The 18,217-nt window shown below is 37.5% G+C and overlaps 1 protein-coding gene across 2 annotated transcripts; it reads left to right on the forward strand.

Annotated features, from left to right (window-relative positions):
* Positions 1-124: 124 nt before the first annotated feature.
* Positions 125-18,217, forward strand: pip5k1ba (phosphatidylinositol-4-phosphate 5-kinase, type I, beta a). Of its 2 annotated transcripts, XM_042394245.1 has the most exons (16): positions 125-255; positions 4,123-4,167; positions 4,284-4,355; positions 5,154-5,284; positions 6,331-6,448; positions 6,572-6,724; positions 8,693-8,989; positions 11,015-11,199; positions 11,814-11,894; positions 12,505-12,553; positions 12,679-12,763; positions 12,856-12,993; positions 13,105-13,195; positions 13,990-14,086; positions 14,922-15,005; positions 17,156-18,217. In XM_042394245.1, exons 3-15 carry the CDS (start codon positions 4,284-4,286, stop codon positions 14,958-14,960), a joined length of 1,536 nt encoding a protein of 511 aa, XP_042250179.1. In that variant the 5' UTR covers positions 125-255; positions 4,123-4,167; the 3' UTR covers positions 14,961-15,005; positions 17,156-18,217. The 2 variants fall into 2 exon arrangements, with proteins under 2 accessions (XP_042250179.1, XP_042250180.1); XM_042394246.1 differs by lacking the exon at positions 14,922-15,005 and having other exon boundaries at positions 4,123-4,355.

Below are 18,217 nucleotides of genomic sequence, written 5' to 3' on the forward strand. Positions count from 1 at the left end.
GCAATAGTAACAACTACAAGTCATGTAGGTACAGGGAAACACAACAGGTAGGCGGAGAGAGAGACAGAGAGAGAGAGCGAGAGAGAGAGAGACAAAAAGAGAGAGACAGAGAGAGGGAGAGTCACAGACAGGCAGACACAGAGAGAGAGAGGAAGTGGTGAGGATGCAACAGCCGCTGCAGCACTTTGCACCTCATCTCACCATCGTCAGACTGCCACAGAGTTCATATCACAAACACCGGTGTGTGCTGTTCAGGTAAGACGGCAGACAGCTGCTACTCTTCCTGTGAACTTCATTATGAAGGAGAGATGGAGCCACTAACTTGTCTAACTTTTAGATCAGTCTCTGCGTGAATGACACGCTGTTGTAAGTATAGGCTATATTGTTTTATCTGCTGTTGTGAATAATAATAATAATAGTGCCAGGCAGCCTGTGGGCCGTCAGTGTGTCGCTCAGGAGGAAGATGGAGCTGGTGATGGTATCACAAGAGGAAACCAGCTCCACTTCCCTTCAGTCAGAGACAGAAAGCAAAATGTCGGAAATTATAAACTGGAGGAGGTCGCCGTCGTTTACATGTATGCAAACAGAGCCGCGGTGTGCATGTCGTGCGAGAGTGTAGCTGCGGGTTTAAACATCAACCTGAGATCATCTGAGCTTGACAGGTCACACACGCACACACACACACACACACACGCACGCACACACACACACACACATACACACACACACACACACACACACACACACACACACACACACACACACACACACTAAGCTCAAACTAACAATGTGTCTAAATACAACACACCTGTGATAAATTTTACCTTTATGAAGCCTGTCATGTTCAGTTTGAACTGTTTTAAAGTGATGTTGATTCAGGTTTTATGGTCATTATGTGGTGTGTGGTGCTGTTGAAATGTGTTGCATTATAGATTACTGAGAAGTTTCTCCAGTTCACCCTCATAGGTTGTAGATTACTTAACCAGAGGGCTGCAACTAGTCTACTAATTGATTAATCGATTGGTTGTTTGGATTAGTTTGTTTCGATTAGTTGTTTGGTCTGTAAAATGTCAGAAAATGGTGAAAAATGTCAATCACTGTTTTCCAAAGCCGAGGGTGAAGTCATCAAATGTCTTGTTTTGTCCACAACACAAAGATATTCAGTTTACTGTCATAGAGAACTAAAGAAACCAGAAAATATTCAAATACGAGAACCTAGAATCAGAGAATTTGGACACTCTTTTCTTAAAAAAATGACTCCAAACTATTAAACAATTATCAAAATAGTTGGCGATAAATTTAATATATGACAACTGGTTTATTAATCGACTAATCATACCTTTATGTTTTACCTTTTATTATTAATTATGGTAATGATTGTGGTATAATTGCTAAGTATAGCCTACCTGATCTGTATTTAATATCATAAATCACATGACACATGCTGGTTACCATAAAATCTTCTGAAAATGTTTAAAGTAAATTCAGACTAAATGTAAAATGAACTGACTGACAAGAAAGCTAAACCCGAAAAACAAAAACCTTCACATAGGTGTCTTCATCTGAGTAATATATGTAAAAATAGACGTCATTTTAAAGGGGAAGTCCGTCGACATACAACAAAGTATGTTTACAGGTCTTTGGCAATACTAACCTGTGGTAAGTGAGAGAAAAACAGTTGTGTAAGGCATTTGTGGTTTCAGAGGAAGCTTGGCAATGGCTGATCAATTTACTTCAAAGTGATGTCACTTGAGTCACTGTAGTTGGGGCTGAAGACTACAAGTTTGAAAATGAATAAAATATGGGGGTGTGGTGTTTGAAAGAAGTGAGGTTACCAGACCTCTGTAGCCCGCTCCTCATCCCTGCTTCCGAGTAGCATCTGGAGGCTACATTAGCCGCTGCTAGCATCACGCACTTGATTCATAAATTTTGATACTTTTTTTAAGAGCAGCCCATCATGTTGGACAGTATTACAAGTGTACAATGCTAAATCAGTGGAGCACTCTTGTAAGTGCAGAAAGTGCAAAAGTTCATTTTATGTCTGCAAGAATGCTTTGACAATATTAAATAAGGTTGACACTTTGGATAAGATCTGTGAAAACAAGTGGTAGAATGTGTCTGAGTCCAGGTTAATGGCTGTGATATGAAGACATGTGTATGTGTTTGAGTCCAGGTTAAATCAACGTCCTCAGATACACCTAAAAATACATGAATAGTTGTCAGTGATTGGATGATTTCTTACAAACTACCTTGCAGGTCCATATTTGTTCCCTCAGTCTACAAAACAGGTAGAGTACCTGTTTACATTCACAGACGAATGATTTTGACTGTTTTTGCCTAATTAATTATTTGGCAATCTGGTGCATTGTTAGTGTTATTAAGCAGCAAACGGGCAGACTAAGAATTTAGTTTTTGTCGTCATTGTTTTGAGTAGAAAGCCGTGCATCTAATCTCTCTAACTATGCAGAAGTTACACTAATGCACTTATTAATTCTTAATCCGACATGTTTTCACCCACGTTGTGTTGTTACATCACTCGATGTGTTTTCAGTGGAGGAAAATGAACCATCAAAGACTGTGTGTACATACTGTATAATTAACCTCATGCTCTACTGTAGTTGCTAATCACAAAGTCTTTTTATGAGAAGGAATAATCTTCAGCCCCTTGATTTAAATACTGCATGCCGACAAACTGGAGAACTGCCAGGCAGATCCTTGAGAAACGAGCTCATGAATGCCCCTCATGAGTTTCATTCTCTTCGAGTCAGACCACAATACCACATCCTGAAGCAGTTCTTAAAATAAACACGGGTTTGTCTGTCAAGATCTGTGCTGGATTTTGCTGCTTCATTCAAGACACTAAAAGTTTTTGGTAAGAATGTAACTTTTCAGGTTTCATACACTGATGTTTGCATCCATGGAACAACTACAGGGCCTAAAAAGTAACAAACTATTCAGTGCTTAAGTAAGTCAGATCCCTCTATACGTATATTACCAAGATTGTGTGTCAGTGTATTCAGCTGTTTTATATAGCTGCTGCCAGGTTTTGCTGGGTTTCAAGACTGTTGATTGTTGCTGTTGTATTGATTGTTGACACAAGTTTTGGCAGATTTAGTCCACTGTTAGGCCAGAACATTTTTACTGTGTATGTTCGTCATATTGGAAACATCAATATAATAACAAGTTATAACAGTTTTTATGACCGATCCACCTAAAGTTTGGGCACTGATCTGGCCTCTTAGTTGTCTTACATTATCAAAGTGCTAATTACCAGACCTTTTATAGCTGACAAGTGCTGCTAATAACAACTCACTGTTGCAGCAGCATTTGTTTTGTGATCGAGGTTACATACAGGAAGACTGCAGATGATTCAACCATGATACAGTTAAGCCTTTTAGATTTTATCCATATTTGTTAGACATTAATTGGTCAATTCTACATCGTTCACAGTCCAATGTGACATAGTGTACTTTTAGAACTTCAGTATACTGCATATACTGGTATATCTTTGATACATTTTAATAAATAAAACTATTAGGTTTTAAATCTATGCAATAGTTCCTCTAAACCTTTCTGGATCTGCTTTCATGTTCCGCAAAGTTAGAAAACAAAAGATCTAAAAAATGTGGCCATTAGCAAAGACATTGAGAAACACCAATTAAAGCTCATTTCCATGTTTTCATTTTGATGAACAAGTGGATTCATCAGCAGTATTTCAGTAGCAAACACCACAGTTCTTTCCTTAAGTAGCCAACAGTTTATTTTTTGTTTCCACTTATTTTTTCTGTTTTGGTCATCACTCTCTCCTTTTTAGGTAGTTGGTGGTTGCATATTTAAGCAGAAATGTACTGAGTTTCCTCTACGGACTTATAAAACAGGGGGATTTGGCATGTAATGGTTTTCCAATCCTTCTTAATTGGGATCAAGGGTTATTGTGAAGGAGTCTGGAGTTTAAGACTCAAACAAACACTGAAGGTCCCTCAGAGCATAGAAGTGCCCCAGACAGAAAGGTCTGCACATTTTAAGGCTCTGTAAGTTTTTCACCAACTGGTGTGCTTTGCATCGACATTCATTCAAATGCTGAACACTTTGTAACTCCTCTTCTCTCTTCCTCATCTACAGGAGCGGTGTACCTGGAAAATGCAGTTTCGGTAAAGTCCATTCAAGGTAAATTACTGCGTCCGTCCGTTCATCATTGAGAGGAAAAAAGGAACTCAGTCCGCCTCACAGTTGGAGGAACGACATCCGAGCTTCCCTCTAATCAAGTTCTCTCTGTCCAAAAGATGTCAAACGCCACCGCTGACAGTATAGGAAGTGGAACCAAAACCTCTAAAGTGTCAAAGGACCATAAAAAGGTAAGGGGACGTTCATTATTAATTATGAGATTCATTCCAAGGAAGGAAGAACGTTACACTTACTTTAACAAAATCCTTGTTGATATCAAAACAGAAAATTATTTTGTAAAATCATTGAAACATTCAAATACATGATATTTTGGAGACTTTTAAGATTCCAAAGCATAATTATTTTGAATAAAACCTTTCAAATGTCAATGTGGAGCTTTCATATGTATTTTTTTCCCTCCCTTTAGTATTAATTTCACTAGTTCTATACTTCTATACTCTAGGAAACTTTGATTTCCTTGTATGTTGTTCATAAATTTGAATTAAGGCTTTTAAGGACACATGGGACATACAAGTCCATCAATATATGATAAAAATAATGATCAAATGGTCAAACGGTCAAATCATTAAAACAATGACCAACACATCTGTGTTATGTAAGACAGCTGTGTGATGATGGTGGTGGTGAATAACACGGTGATTAGGTTGATCAGCTTCAGTTTCTGGCTTACAGAGAGATTTCAACACAGTTCAGTTTGTTGTAGGAACATTTTTTTTAAAAAGCCCAGTGAAAGTGTTCAGTTTTGCATTTTACTTTACTAGATTTGTACGTTTTATTTATTGATGTTGGCTTTTAGCTCCAAGCATCGCTGTACCAATGTACAACCTCAGAGCTGCTTTATGGGCAGAATAACACTCTGCAGAGTTTAATACAATTTGGTGAAAATTTCAGGCTATGGGCCTGGTAAAACAGAGAAATGTTTCCTTTTTTACAAATATGTCTTTTTCATCCCTGTTATGGTTTGTTAGCCCACATCTGATGCCCTGAAAGGAGCCATTCAGCTGGGCATCGGTTACGCTGTGGGAAACCTCAGCTCCAAACCAGACAGAGATGTTCTTATGCAGGACTTCTCTGTGGTGGAGAGCGTCTTCCTGCCCAGGTACACACTCACTTATACACATATTTTAACATTTGGCTAATGCACATATTCAAAGTGAATTATAGATCAATAAGCTTAAAAGATCAGTTTAGCCATATTACTTAAAGACATTTTTCTTTCCGTGTCCACCTCAATACAATGCAGCTTGATGGAATTTTTTTTTTGTGCTGCTCACGTTTGAAAAAACTCAACAACAACAACATGTCTCTACAGGAAAAGATTTCCTTTGGATAATCAACCAACCTCAGCAAACATTTTTTGCAATTTGAGTGAGCTGACCCACACTGGCCTCATTAACACATCCAGTTCCATGATCCAAGTACTTGTTCTATACTGTAAAACCAAAAAATGAAAATACTACATATTAGTGAGCCAACTTGTTTTCCTAAGTCTGAAGGAACTACTCAGTCTTTTATGAAAATTGATTTTCAACACTTTTCCAGCCTCTCAAATTGCAATTCATACATTTTTAACTGAAACAAAAAACATTTTTATCTGATATTTGCAAAAAGAAGAATAGATAAAGTGGACTTATTGCTATGGTTAACTACTGTTAACCATAGCAATAGTTATTTTGTGAGGCTTATTTGACAGGTCCTGTAAATCCTTAATAACTGGCATTACTGTATCTGTGCAAATGATTTAAGACCATTATTTGAGTTTAGTTAGTGCTCTCTAGGTTAGACTTTATATGACACTAGTAATAAATTGAAATTAATTCATTGGAAGTGTACCAACTGAACACTGTGCCTTTCCAGGAAGTCTCCTAAGAATTTACAGTAACATATGAGTTCATATGAACTCATAAAACAGAGCGTTATCAAATATTTTAACCTACCTTTATCTCTAAAAAAACAGCAGCATACAGATTTGTAGTGTATGTTAAGAAAAAAGGGAAGTCACTTTCAGAAATGTACATGAATTTTAGTGGTTTTAGCAGAAAGCCATAGATTTCAACAGTAATATGTTGCAAACAGCTGCTGTGGTATTGATAAACACTGATATTTTTCTCATACTGACTTCAATACATTTTCTTTGTTCTCCAGTGAGGGCAGCAACATGACTCCAGCACATCACTTCCCAGACTTCCGTCTGAAAACGTACGCACCGCTGGCCTTTCGCTACTTCAGAGAGCTGTTTGGCATCAAACCAGACGACTATCTGGTGAGTGTGGACACAGTCAAATTCACATTATCATTGTGATTCAGCAGCATTTGGCGGAAGTTTCAGTTGATTTGATTGCAACACTTTGTCATGGTAAGACTATTGCGTCGTTCTGAATTTCAGTACTCCATCTGTAAAGAGCCTCTGATCGAGCTGTCCAACCCTGGCGCCAGCAGTTCCTGGTTCTACCTCACCAGTGATGACGAGTTCATCATTAAGACTGTGCAGCATAAAGAGGCCGAGTTCCTGCAGAAGCTGCTTCCTGGTTACTACATGGTAAGCTGCTCCCTCAAACAAAAACTCTCACTAGTGTATATTTTCATCAAACTGTCACATGTAAAAGTGACAGTTTGGACTTAAAGCTGCCCTGTGGAGTTTTATTTGAAACAAAGTGATGTTTAATGTTTCTCACCAAACACACTGTGCATATTCTTGAAGCCTAACAAACATGTTGAATGCATTTCCTTCCTCATAAAACATTCTCTAAATTCATATTTTAAATCCTGCATTGTTTACATTCATGTGTGCGTGCTAGCAGTCTTCCTCTTTGTTGATGCATCATTTAATTTCTTTGCCTGTTACTGCCACCAATTGTTGATCAGCAGAATAGCGTGAAACCAGCTGCAAGAATATGTGCCAGATGTGTTGGTTAAAAATGGCTGCAATACAAAAACAGATACAGGGCTCTTCTCATTTCTCGATTTTGTGCCTCCTCATCTCCTCTTTCCTCCGTCCTCCTGCCTGTGACCCAGGAATGGATCTCAGTGCACCATGTTTAAGGATGTCTCAATTCCAAAAAAACATCTGCAGTAAATATATAAGTTGTCATGAACACGGCTCATCTGACAGAGATCATAAAATACAATTGTAGGCTTTAACAAAACAGTGGACAGATGATGTAGCTTTGCCACACGCCGTATTTAACTGACATTACTTTAAAATGACGACTCTGAAGCAAGGATGTCGCATTTTGTTAAATGCTTGTTGCCTCAACTCCTCTCTCGTATCTCTTCCTCGCCTCCTCTGCTCGCATCTCAGGTGGGAGGGAATAAGACATGAGGAGAGGAGGTGAGGAGTGGAATGGAGGATGTACAAACTGAGAAACGAGAAGAGAGGGTTGAGTCACATTGACTGATACTGTGTGAAGCGATATGTATCATGCAGAGAAGGGCAGTTTTAGTGTACCAGATGCAGCTGCTGCAGTCTTGTCAGCTGTTTTCTCAAGATGCGCTTTTGATAGGATGTTGCATCACTTTTTTGTGCCTTCTCAGTGGTGCAAACAACAAGATACATACTTGCATCTGGCTTTGATGTTGCAATCTTTCTTCATGCATCTTTTTTGTCTGCAGCTGCTACTTTTGCAGTAAATTATTCTTATTAGATATTTTCTACTATACAGTATAACTCCCCTTGCAGCAGCAGACTTTCCTCCATGTTCTAGTTTGGTTTTTTAAGCTTCCTATTATTATTATTATTATCATTACACCTTTTTCACATGCTGATTGCTACTAGAGGTATCACAAATCTCCCATAGACAAAATTAACTACAAAAACAAAGTCATATACAATGGGCTTTTGAAGAATAATATATCATTGTAAATATTTTTTAACTAAATTTCACTGTAAGTAGGAGTGAGTGTCTTGATAAGAACTTTTTTACTCCTAAATTGGTTTCTTTAGATCATTTATTACCTAAATCCAGCCCAGATTACTGAGAAACATCAGGCTGTGGCAGTATATCCGAGAACACATGTATACATGCTGCAATAACCCTGAAGCTTGCGTTTACATGCAGCTGGGTAATCATCATTTCTCCTATTTTTGGGCTCTGTGGTGAGATAGCGTACAGTTTTTCCTGTGTGGGCTGTCTTTGAATGTCTTTGAATTTTGCCGATGAGTTACTGTTCAGCTGCGGTAACTGTCTTATTTGTGGTTATTTTTTTAAGTGGCAGTTTCTATATTTGTCAGGCTTATGATTTAATGATTTAATCATTTTGGACACAAGTACGTACTGCTGCGAATAACTGATCTTTATTTCCATTCCTTTGCACTCTTTTCAGTGTTTGAAGGATTCCAGGTTTCTCTTTTAACACTTGTTTCATGGTTTAACTTGATAATCAAAAGGAATAGCATGTGAGACTTTGGGATGTTCCCAGTTTCATTCTCAAGACAGTCTGTTCCGTCATTTGTCTCTACTCAACATTTTATCCTGAAAAAAAACCTGCTTTGTCTTTGTTATTGTAGAACCTGAATCAGAACCCGAGGACGTTGCTGCCCAAGTTCTACGGCCTTTACTGCATCCATTGTGGCGGCGTCACCATCCGCGTGGTGGTGATGAACAATGTGCTGCCGCGTGCCATTAAGATGCACTACAAGTACGACCTCAAGGGTTCCTCGTACAAACGCCGCGCATCACGCAAAGAGCGCACCAAGTCCTCACCCACTTTCAAAGACCTGGACTTCCAGGAGGAGCACGAGGGTCTGCACTTCGACCCGGACACCTACAACGCCCTGATGAAGACTCTGCAGAGAGACTGTCGGGTGTGTTCACGTTAAGATCTTATATGTACTAGCACAGTAGGACATTATGTTGGTATTAAGGGTGATATAAAGCTCAGAATCATTATTCTGTTCAAAATATTTCAGTGAAAGTGCAGGATATTTCAAAATTCAACAGAATTACAGACGTTTGTCACTGCTGGAGAAATCATCTTTTTTACTTGTTTATCTTTCTGTGAATCTTATGTGTTTCATGAGCAACATCCTGTTAGATATTTCAGTTGTTTAAACACTTCCATAGCTGAATTTCTCATGTTTCTAAAATATTTGTTTAATGAGACTAAAAGTCTAGAGACTACAGTGTTCATGATACTCCAAAATCTACTGGACAAAACAAACAACACAGCCTACTGATGATTTACATGTCTTCTTAGAGCGATCCCAGTAATTATACATGTAAAGTTAGCTCTGAGGTAGTGGTAGTGGTGCTAGAAGTAAGGACATATGACTATTAAATTAAAAGAATTTGTCGTCTGAGGAGCAGGAATGTGATACAAAACTTTAATGGAAATCTGCTTGTTTGATTGTAAGATATCTTGTGCTGAATTTGACATTTTGAGCTGAGAGTGGCGCTAAAGGAAAAGTCACAGTTTACAAACTGAAAATGGTTCATCCTTTGGGAACCATGAATATCAAAAGAAAATTTAACTTCTATGTCTGGGTTTTCAAGTTATTCGGGATAAGTCTAGAGCTACACAGATTCTTTTCATAACTGATCCATCTGTGGACATATAGACATTGTTAAGTTTGTCTGACCAACAGTCCAAAATACATGTATAATTATATTAAACAGATAAGCAGCAATGTTAAGTGATAAATATATTATCAGAATGATTTCTCTCCAATCAAGTAATCAACACATCATTTCAGCACTCACATGGAGCTTAAATCTTTCCTCAGTGCAGCCTGAGCTGAATTCAGCAGGAGATCGGCTCACCCTTCCGATAACATTATGCAACCATGACAGCCCAGTTCTATGATCCACGCCCCCGCAGCTCAGTCTCGAGCTGTTATCATGACCTCATTAGCGCCTGCCTGTTATTTGATTAGTGTGAAACAACAGTGGCCACTTGATGGGGGATTATTGCCCAGCAGAGAGAAGCACCTGACTCATATGATCGGGCTGAGCAGCTGTACTCTGGAGCACAAACTGGCCTGTCTGGGTGTGATGTGTTCTTATTGGGCAGTTAGTGTATTAGGTAACACAGTCCATATTAAATGCCTCTTTGTTTGTAAGTTATTTCATGACATTAGTGTTTGGTCAGAGGGATTGAGGCTTATGTTGTACTGTACTTTTGGTTTGCAGATCCAGGTTTAGCCCCTTTAAGTGGGACCTGCTTGGGTGTTAGAGGTCAACACATGGCTTGTTTGAAGTCCTCCTTCAGTCAAAAATGCGTTTTTCTTCTTGTTACTTCAGTTAGATGTTTGACCTTCACTGTACAGAATGATGTATGTCCAGAGTTTGACACTAGAAGGCTGTTTTCATATTGTTTCATTTATTCATTTAACTGTGGATTGTTAAAAAAAATTACATTTATACATTATTTTACCAGTCAAAGTCTTGTTTTATTACATTAATCATTAATCAATACACTTCACTAAATGGACCATATCTTTGGATATAAGAGTTAGACATAATACCCAATAATAATTGTTTAAGACTGTTTACTGCCATATTTAAATTATTCCTAATTCCATACTACATACTAAATCTGACCAGGTTCTCAGAATAAAGTGTTTGTTGGGGTTAATTGCGACGGACAAACCAAACTCAGAGTTTCTGTCAGTGCATGCCTGGTGTCATTTCCTATTAGTGCAAAACAGAATGAGTGTAAACTATGATTTTATAATTATAACTTAATATACCAACTCCAAAAACAGAATACTACAAATGTTAGTAATGTTATTGTCTTCTTTTGTATTACAATGCCTTTGTTTAAAAAAAAAATGTTTTAGTTTAATTGCTTCTTGAATTGGTTGCTTACTTGGGTTTTCATCTCTCATTAGGTCCTAGAGAGCTTTAAGATCATGGACTACAGTCTCCTGTTGGGGATCCATGTTTTGGACCAGAAGCCGCTGGCCAGAGGAAACCGATGTGACAGCAGGAAAGGACAGAAAGTCCTTTACTCCACTGCCCTTGAGTCCATCCAGGGTAACGTGAAGGACCCTGAACCAGTGGCAGATGACGACACGTGAGAAAACTTTTTGTAAAAGTTTCTTGTAAAATGGAAAAATATTTTCTGGCCTCACATTAGACATCTTTCTACAAATATTTTAGGAGTGCTTTTTAACACTACCTATGGACAGATAATTGCCATATAGATGATTTAATAGTGTGCAAAAGCATTTCAATACAGAATGTGAAGACGTTTGTATTTGTATGTACATTCTCCAAACAAATTCAAAGTGTTTCATAGTGAAATATTTACTTTGTATATGGAGTGATGGCTTAAATATACTAAAAAAATTCTTAAAACATTTTATTGTTAAAGTTTGTATGAGGTGTGTCTGTGTTTCTCTTATCTCTCTCTTATCTAGTTTAAAAGTCTCTTCTGCTTTTTCTTCTGTCCTCTTGCACAAACTGCTTTTTTTTGCACAATAGTCTGATACGGTCAAAATAACACATCCTCACATGCGGGGATGATTTTTCTTGATAGTTTCGCCATAGCAACTAAGTTTGACCAATTATTAACAAATCAGTCATACGTGCTACATATTTCACACACTACACCCCAGAGGAAATGATCTTTTTCTCACAGATTTTATCTAAAAAATAAAAAAAATCATTAAAATCTTTTTATTTCAGATTGGGTGGAATTCCTGCCAAACATAAAGATGAGAACCTGCTCATCTTTTTAGGAATCATTGATATCCTTCAGTCCTACAGGTGAGCTCACAGTATGAGGCACACACACACACACACACACACACACACACACACACACACTGAAAACAAGAATTTGTTGTTTTGCAATTCACTTTTAGTCTTTAGTTACACTCTAATGTCCACATTCACATTTCACCAGAAGATGTTAGTAGTGCAGCGGCAGCCATTCTTTTAGGCTGTATTTAATTATAATCAATTAATAAATTGAAATGTTGTAAAAAAGCAGCTATTAATTAATTAATGACATTAGTATTTGAATTCTGCAATAAAAAGTTTTCAGATAAAACTTAAAATTATTGTTTTGCTTGCTTCCATATTCTGTATTTAAATTAGTAAGATAGAAGTTTAAAATTGAATCACAAAATAGATTTTAAAAATACATTTTTATTCTTCCATTTACGAATGTGTCTGTTTTAATATTTACAGTTCATGGTCACTTTAGTTTTGTTTTTTTAAATGCATAAAATTGTTAATTTATTTAAATTAAACACTGAAGAAATGTGAAATTATTTGGTTGGTTCACTCCAGACTCCATACACAGACATACAGAATATGTGCGACGACTATAATTAAACAGGTGATTTTTTAAATTGCTAATTGTTATTCTCAGGTTGATTAAGAAGATGGAACATTCCTGGAAAGCTCTTGTACATGATGGGGTACGTAACTTCACATTTTCCCCTGCTCCTCACAGGTTTTTATATCCACCTACATGCATGCAGTATGTACAGTGTGTCTGTGTCTATATGTGTGTGTGCATCTGACAGCTGCGTTTCCTTTTCAGGACACAGTGTCAGTTCACAGGCCCAGTTTTTATGCAGACAGATTTCTGAAGTTCATGGGCTCAACCGTATTCAAAAAGATTCATCGTAAGTCATTCTGCTAACATAACTCCTGTATTCTGTAGCCTACATAAACAGCCAGCTTTATTTTTAATACACTCCGTCTTTGTGTGTTTCAGCTCTAAGAGGAGCGTCTTCAAAGAGGAAGAAGAATTCCCTCTACGCAGCAAAGTCAGCCTCGCAGGAGTTTCTGTGCCTACCGAAGGAGGAGAAGAAGGAGAAGAAAGCTCAAAGCATGGACAATCTGGATGGAAGCTGTAAGCTGAAAGGAATACATTTTATCAAACATTTTTGTTATTTTTAGGGCAAACTTTGATTCTTTGTTTTTGTATTTGATTCACTAATTTGTCATCTGCTTGTTCCAACAGTTTACAGTTCCTCCAAGCAACCGGATCTTCTGCCAAGATCTGCTGTTTCTTTCGAGTCCACCCCTAATGATGAAGAGGACACTGACAACAGGTAGCATACATGTGTGGCTCGTTAACAAGTCAGCTTTCCAGGAATGTAGAGAAGTTAAAATAGTTTCATCACTTCACATCAAAAAAAGGATAGTGCAAGATACGGAACTGAATATAAACAGAAAGAGATGTGCAAAAGAACAAAAAGTCTTAGTAGTTTTGTAGTAGTAGTAGAAGGCTTTGTAGTTATATATATATTACATTGTATATACTGCAAGGTTCTTGTATTTTTCTGAGGTAACAAATCAAGTGAGAGGTAGAGTTATTTTCTCATAGACTTCTATACAAACTGCCTTCTTTTTGGAGTCAGTGGCGTCGCCCCCTGCTGGCCATTAGAAAGAATGCAGTTTAAGTCAACTTCCTCATTGGCTTCATTTTTCAGACTCAGAACTACCTGCTTGGTTCAAACACTTAAAAATGATCTTTTTTCGTTTTCCTGACAAGCGACCCCCTATGGTCGTGTGAATAATGACTGATATCTCCCAGAATCATTGTTTGCATCCAAACTCCAACAGTCAACTTTGTTTTCTTTTAAATATGACCGGGGTGTTTCTCTAACCTCAACCAAACAGTTAACTTGACCACCCCTTAACGACAGAAGTGGCAGATCAGAAAACTGTCAAGTGAATGAAATTTTTTTAACGGTCGTATGGGTCATTTTGTAAAGCAATAGCAGATAAACTACCTTCTTTACCATTAAATTTGGAGGAAGTAAGTGGAGCAACAAGCAGAAAACTGATATTTAGCGTGCTCACATACGTCTTTACACTATATGTATTTGTATTTATGTTGCAGTGAAGACAGACGAGCCTCCAGTTCAACCATCGCTCTGGATGATCCTCTGCCGTCCCTCAACAGAAGCCAGTCAGAATCTGAACTGGACATCTACCTGGTATGAAATATTTTATTTTATACAATCTGCATGCAAAATGTTTTCAATTACAAGGTCTTAAAAGGCTGCCGTTAGTCTGTATTTTTCTTATTGTCAACAAATCCCTTGAAAGAGACCAAAACCAACAATGTGTTAGTCTGTCTCTCAATACTTTCTGATTTCCCTACAGTGTCTGTGGCACTCAGCACCAAGAAAAATATAAATATCACCAACCTTATTCTCTCTAATCCAACTAATATGAACTTTTACCCATTACTGTAAGATTTTTATGTATTTTTAATATTATTATCATAGATGACAAAATGAAATGGAATTATTTATTTAATAGGCTAGTATTTGCAGATTAATCTCAATTTACACTGTAATCCAATCAAGTATTTTCATTACTATGAAACTGACAAACTGATCATCATGGAGATTTTAACATCTGTTGTATCGAAACACAGACATTAAGTTTGTGGTATCACCCACAGGTTTCTGAAGTAAGGCTTTGAAGCTTGAATGAAGGATTTATGTAAATTTGGTCAAAATAGAGCTAAGGAGGGAGCTAAATACAGATCCCTCATCTTGACACAGAACATAACAGACTGCTGTCATCCATTTACTTTCTCTACAATTCTGAAGTGTTTGTTTTTTTTGCAGTATATTAAGATTTTTTCCCCCCAAATTGTTAAAACGTTTTTTTTTAAAATATGTTACCACTATATTCTTTAAGTATTATGGCTTTCTTAGATGTTTTTCCCCAACAGTGGCCCTGATACTGTGTTGTACTGGTGTATCTGGGAACACCATTCACAATGAACTTAGGGGTCACTGGGTGTCTCTGCATTTTCAGCGTCACACAGTCTCACCCAGGCGACCCAGCTGGAGTTGATCAGTCGTTTGTGTCCCAGCATCCATAAACTGTAAGCAGCAACATGTAAGCAGCATGACATAAACTATTCTATTGATTATTAATTGATCTTTTCTTGTGGACATAGACACTGTTTCTGCAGGTGATGTCAGTTTCTTCAGCAGAGGCTGCAGCTGCTGCATGACCTAAGTAGAAATATGCAGACTAAGAGTGAATCATAACAAACTGACCTTTATCTAAAAGCCCTTACTATCTTTTACATGCTTATCACTTGTCACTCTCCCAGCATGCAATCTCTCCCGTCTTCTTGGAACTTTCTTCTTTGGTTTTGTGGTTGCGCTCGGGTCCTAGAGGCCCCGCTGATACCCTGTGACATCTAGAGTGTATGACTCAGCTGAGTCCTGTAGCCTCCACTCCCTCGCAGTTCTCACGTCCATGTGAGCCTGCGAAAGCCTAAGGTCCCTAAATTCCCTTTTTCTACAGCACTTCTCTTACATAACCACAAAATCCTCATTCAGGCTTATATGAAGCTGATCGTCAGCCCACATTAAGCAGTTCTACTCAGGCTCTTTGGGAAGCCTGCAGACGTCGGGGTTAATCTAATCTCAAAGCCTCTTGACAGAAGACAGTGGGATTCAAAAGCTATAGTGAGAGTGAAAAGGAAAGGCTTCAATTTATCTGCTGGCCTCCATTTGCCCCCCTGACTATTTTTTATTTTTTAATTTTTTAACTAATTATTCGAATAGAAGATATGCATGATGTCAGCTGTTTTTAACCCATAAAATAAGGTGTCAAGGAATGAAAAAGAAATGCAGATATTATGTTCACTTTAACAGACAATGCAATTGTCTGTTGAAAAGATTTTTTGCCAGTAGGGAAGGAAAATACACCAGGAAATATAAAATACTATGTTAGAGTGGTCAGCAAAGAATATTTTCAAGCTCCCAAAATTAATGAGGCAACATTTCAACTAGCAACGTCTCAAACATCCATGTAAAGGAAAAATATCATATGCATACAAAAACTGACAGCTACACCCACAATTAAGAGATCACACGATACAAAAATATTCCTATTATCCAAAAAGTGATCCACATATATCGTATATACATGTTTTGAGAAATGTAAATTGGGAAAAATATGTACGATGTTTGGCACCAGGGGGAGACATCTCATCAAAAAGGGTAAAGGAGATGCCATGTATCTTGTTTATTGATCTGATCATTTTTATAATTTTGTATATAGCCTGTTTTTCTTCATGGGTGTTTGCCAGGTGGTGGAAATGTTGCCTCATTAATTTTAAAGGAGCTCGTAATATTTAGTGTTCACTGAGTCTTGCATGGGCCTAAAACTGAGACGCAAACCCAGCCTCATCTTTAAGACCCAATTTGACTGTTACAGCCAAATTGGAGGCCTGAACCCAATCTGAGACCCAAAGCTATAAGATATTTGCTTTTTTTCTGCCATTACTGACCACTAGCTCACCAGGCTAACACAACACATTGGCTACAGTCTTTCACCTATGTGTTCCTTACTGGGCATTGCCTATTTACTTGCAACACATGACATGCATGGGCACAGACAATGGGAACAGTCAACATAAATTTCTTAATAGATTACATTTAAAATACCTTAGCTTGGTACTTTGTCAGGTTCAGGTTGGTTGGCAGAGATCTAGTGTGGACTGCATATCTTTTTCTCTTGTATGCTACACGTGTTCTGCACCTGTACTCAACTGGGATTAGATGTGCTCACTGTCTGCCTTCTTTGCTTTAAACAAGTGGGCTAAATCATGCAAAAATAGTTTTTTTTGTTTTGGTTAACCATAAATGTAAAGTGCCACACTGACACTTCACTCCACAACTATTATAAAAAAGCACTATGTAATGCTACACAAAATACTATAGGAAGTCTATAGTGTAGTTATATTAGGTTACATATAGCTTTTCTGCTATTGGGCATGGTTAAATTGCATTACTAATTTTAATGTAGGCTTAATACATACAATACAACAGCAACTTTAAACACAGTCTCTGGCTTAGTGACCCCCTCAGCATTGGGTCCATGAGCCTGTGTCAGTAATCTATCCATTTATAGAACTGTCTAGATTTAAATGTTCGTGTCTTAATTCATTCCTATATAGGCTCTGAACATCAGCTGTTGTCCTCTCTTACCTAAACGACAGAGAAAAAATAACACTCCTTTTTGTTTTCTAGTGAGGAGAAATGAGTGATGTCTCCTCTCCCGCCAGCTGTACCTCTACAAGAGAAAGACCTCAGAGACATCAGGACCTCACAGCAGTGTAAATGTGACACAAACTACAGGCAGTAAAATGTTCATGTCAGTTTCTCCGCTGTGACGCTGTGTCACTCTGTGCCTTTGACTTTCCTTTCTGGGTCAAAGTAAATGTGCCAAATCACTGGTTCTTTTGTAGAAATCCTGTCAGTAACAGATGTGGATACAGTATGTGTTTATGTGTGTTAAAATCACTGAACACTGTGTTAATATAAAACACTATGAAGCTGCTTCTTCTGCTCCTGTTATTGTGCACTTTGCTGCTAATTTAACAACAGTGCTTGAGAAAAAAAATGAGTTTCAGTTTGTCCTCTCCTCTTTGCTTTTATTTTCGGATTTTCTGTACAAATTTCTCAGCGGCTGGATCCCTGAGGAAAGAGACTGTCTCCATACTTAATCATCAACAGAAAAATATGTTTTCCTAATGTTATTTTCAAATCATATATTTATACGGAAACATGTTCAAAGATGATTCTGATTTGGGGTATCTGAATGAAATATGCCAATTCATCTGTTGATACATCTCACATATGCATGAGTGAAACATTGTGTATCGTAATATGTGTAGCCTGCTTTAAAATCACATTTTACATAAGGCAATATATAATATTGTGTAATTTTTGACTCTATAAGAAGAAAGAAGAAAACTTTATCTTTATAACATGATAATATTTTGTTAAAACAAGAAAACTAGGTCGGACCTGATGCTTGGTATTAGTCCTGCACCCTTCACTGGATGTGTCATCTCTCTATTGAATGTACATTAGACTCAGCTTTTGACTTTAATAAAAACTAATGCCTGTTACTGTTCTGTATCCTGGAGGTAAATAATGAGCATATCGTGTGTTATTTCAGTTCTTATTCTTTGTCCACATGCCTTAACAAGTTTTGAAATCAGTGCTTTTATGTAATTTATAGGCCTACAACTGTGTTATAGCAATACTTTGAACTTGTATCTGTGAAATAAATTAATATTTAATGTC

The sequence above is a fragment of the Thunnus maccoyii genome, chromosome 19 (assembly GCF_910596095.1).
Source record: "Thunnus maccoyii chromosome 19, fThuMac1.1, whole genome shotgun sequence".
Classification (NCBI taxonomy): domain Eukaryota; kingdom Metazoa; phylum Chordata; class Actinopteri; order Scombriformes; family Scombridae; genus Thunnus; species Thunnus maccoyii.

Bases quoted from the DNA above. Each gene is read 5' to 3' on its own strand.
- pip5k1ba (XM_042394245.1), top strand. From the start codon at position 4,284: ATGTCAAACGCCACCGCTGACAGTATAGGAAGTGGAACCAAAACCTCT. The intron at 6,725-8,692 runs GTAAGCTGCTCC...TTGTTATTGTAG, and splicing joins TGCTTCCTGGTTACTACATG to AACCTGAATCAGAACCCGAG. The intron at 11,200-11,813 runs GTGAGAAAACTT...TTTTTATTTCAG, and splicing joins CCAGTGGCAGATGACGACAC to ATTGGGTGGAATTCCTGCCA.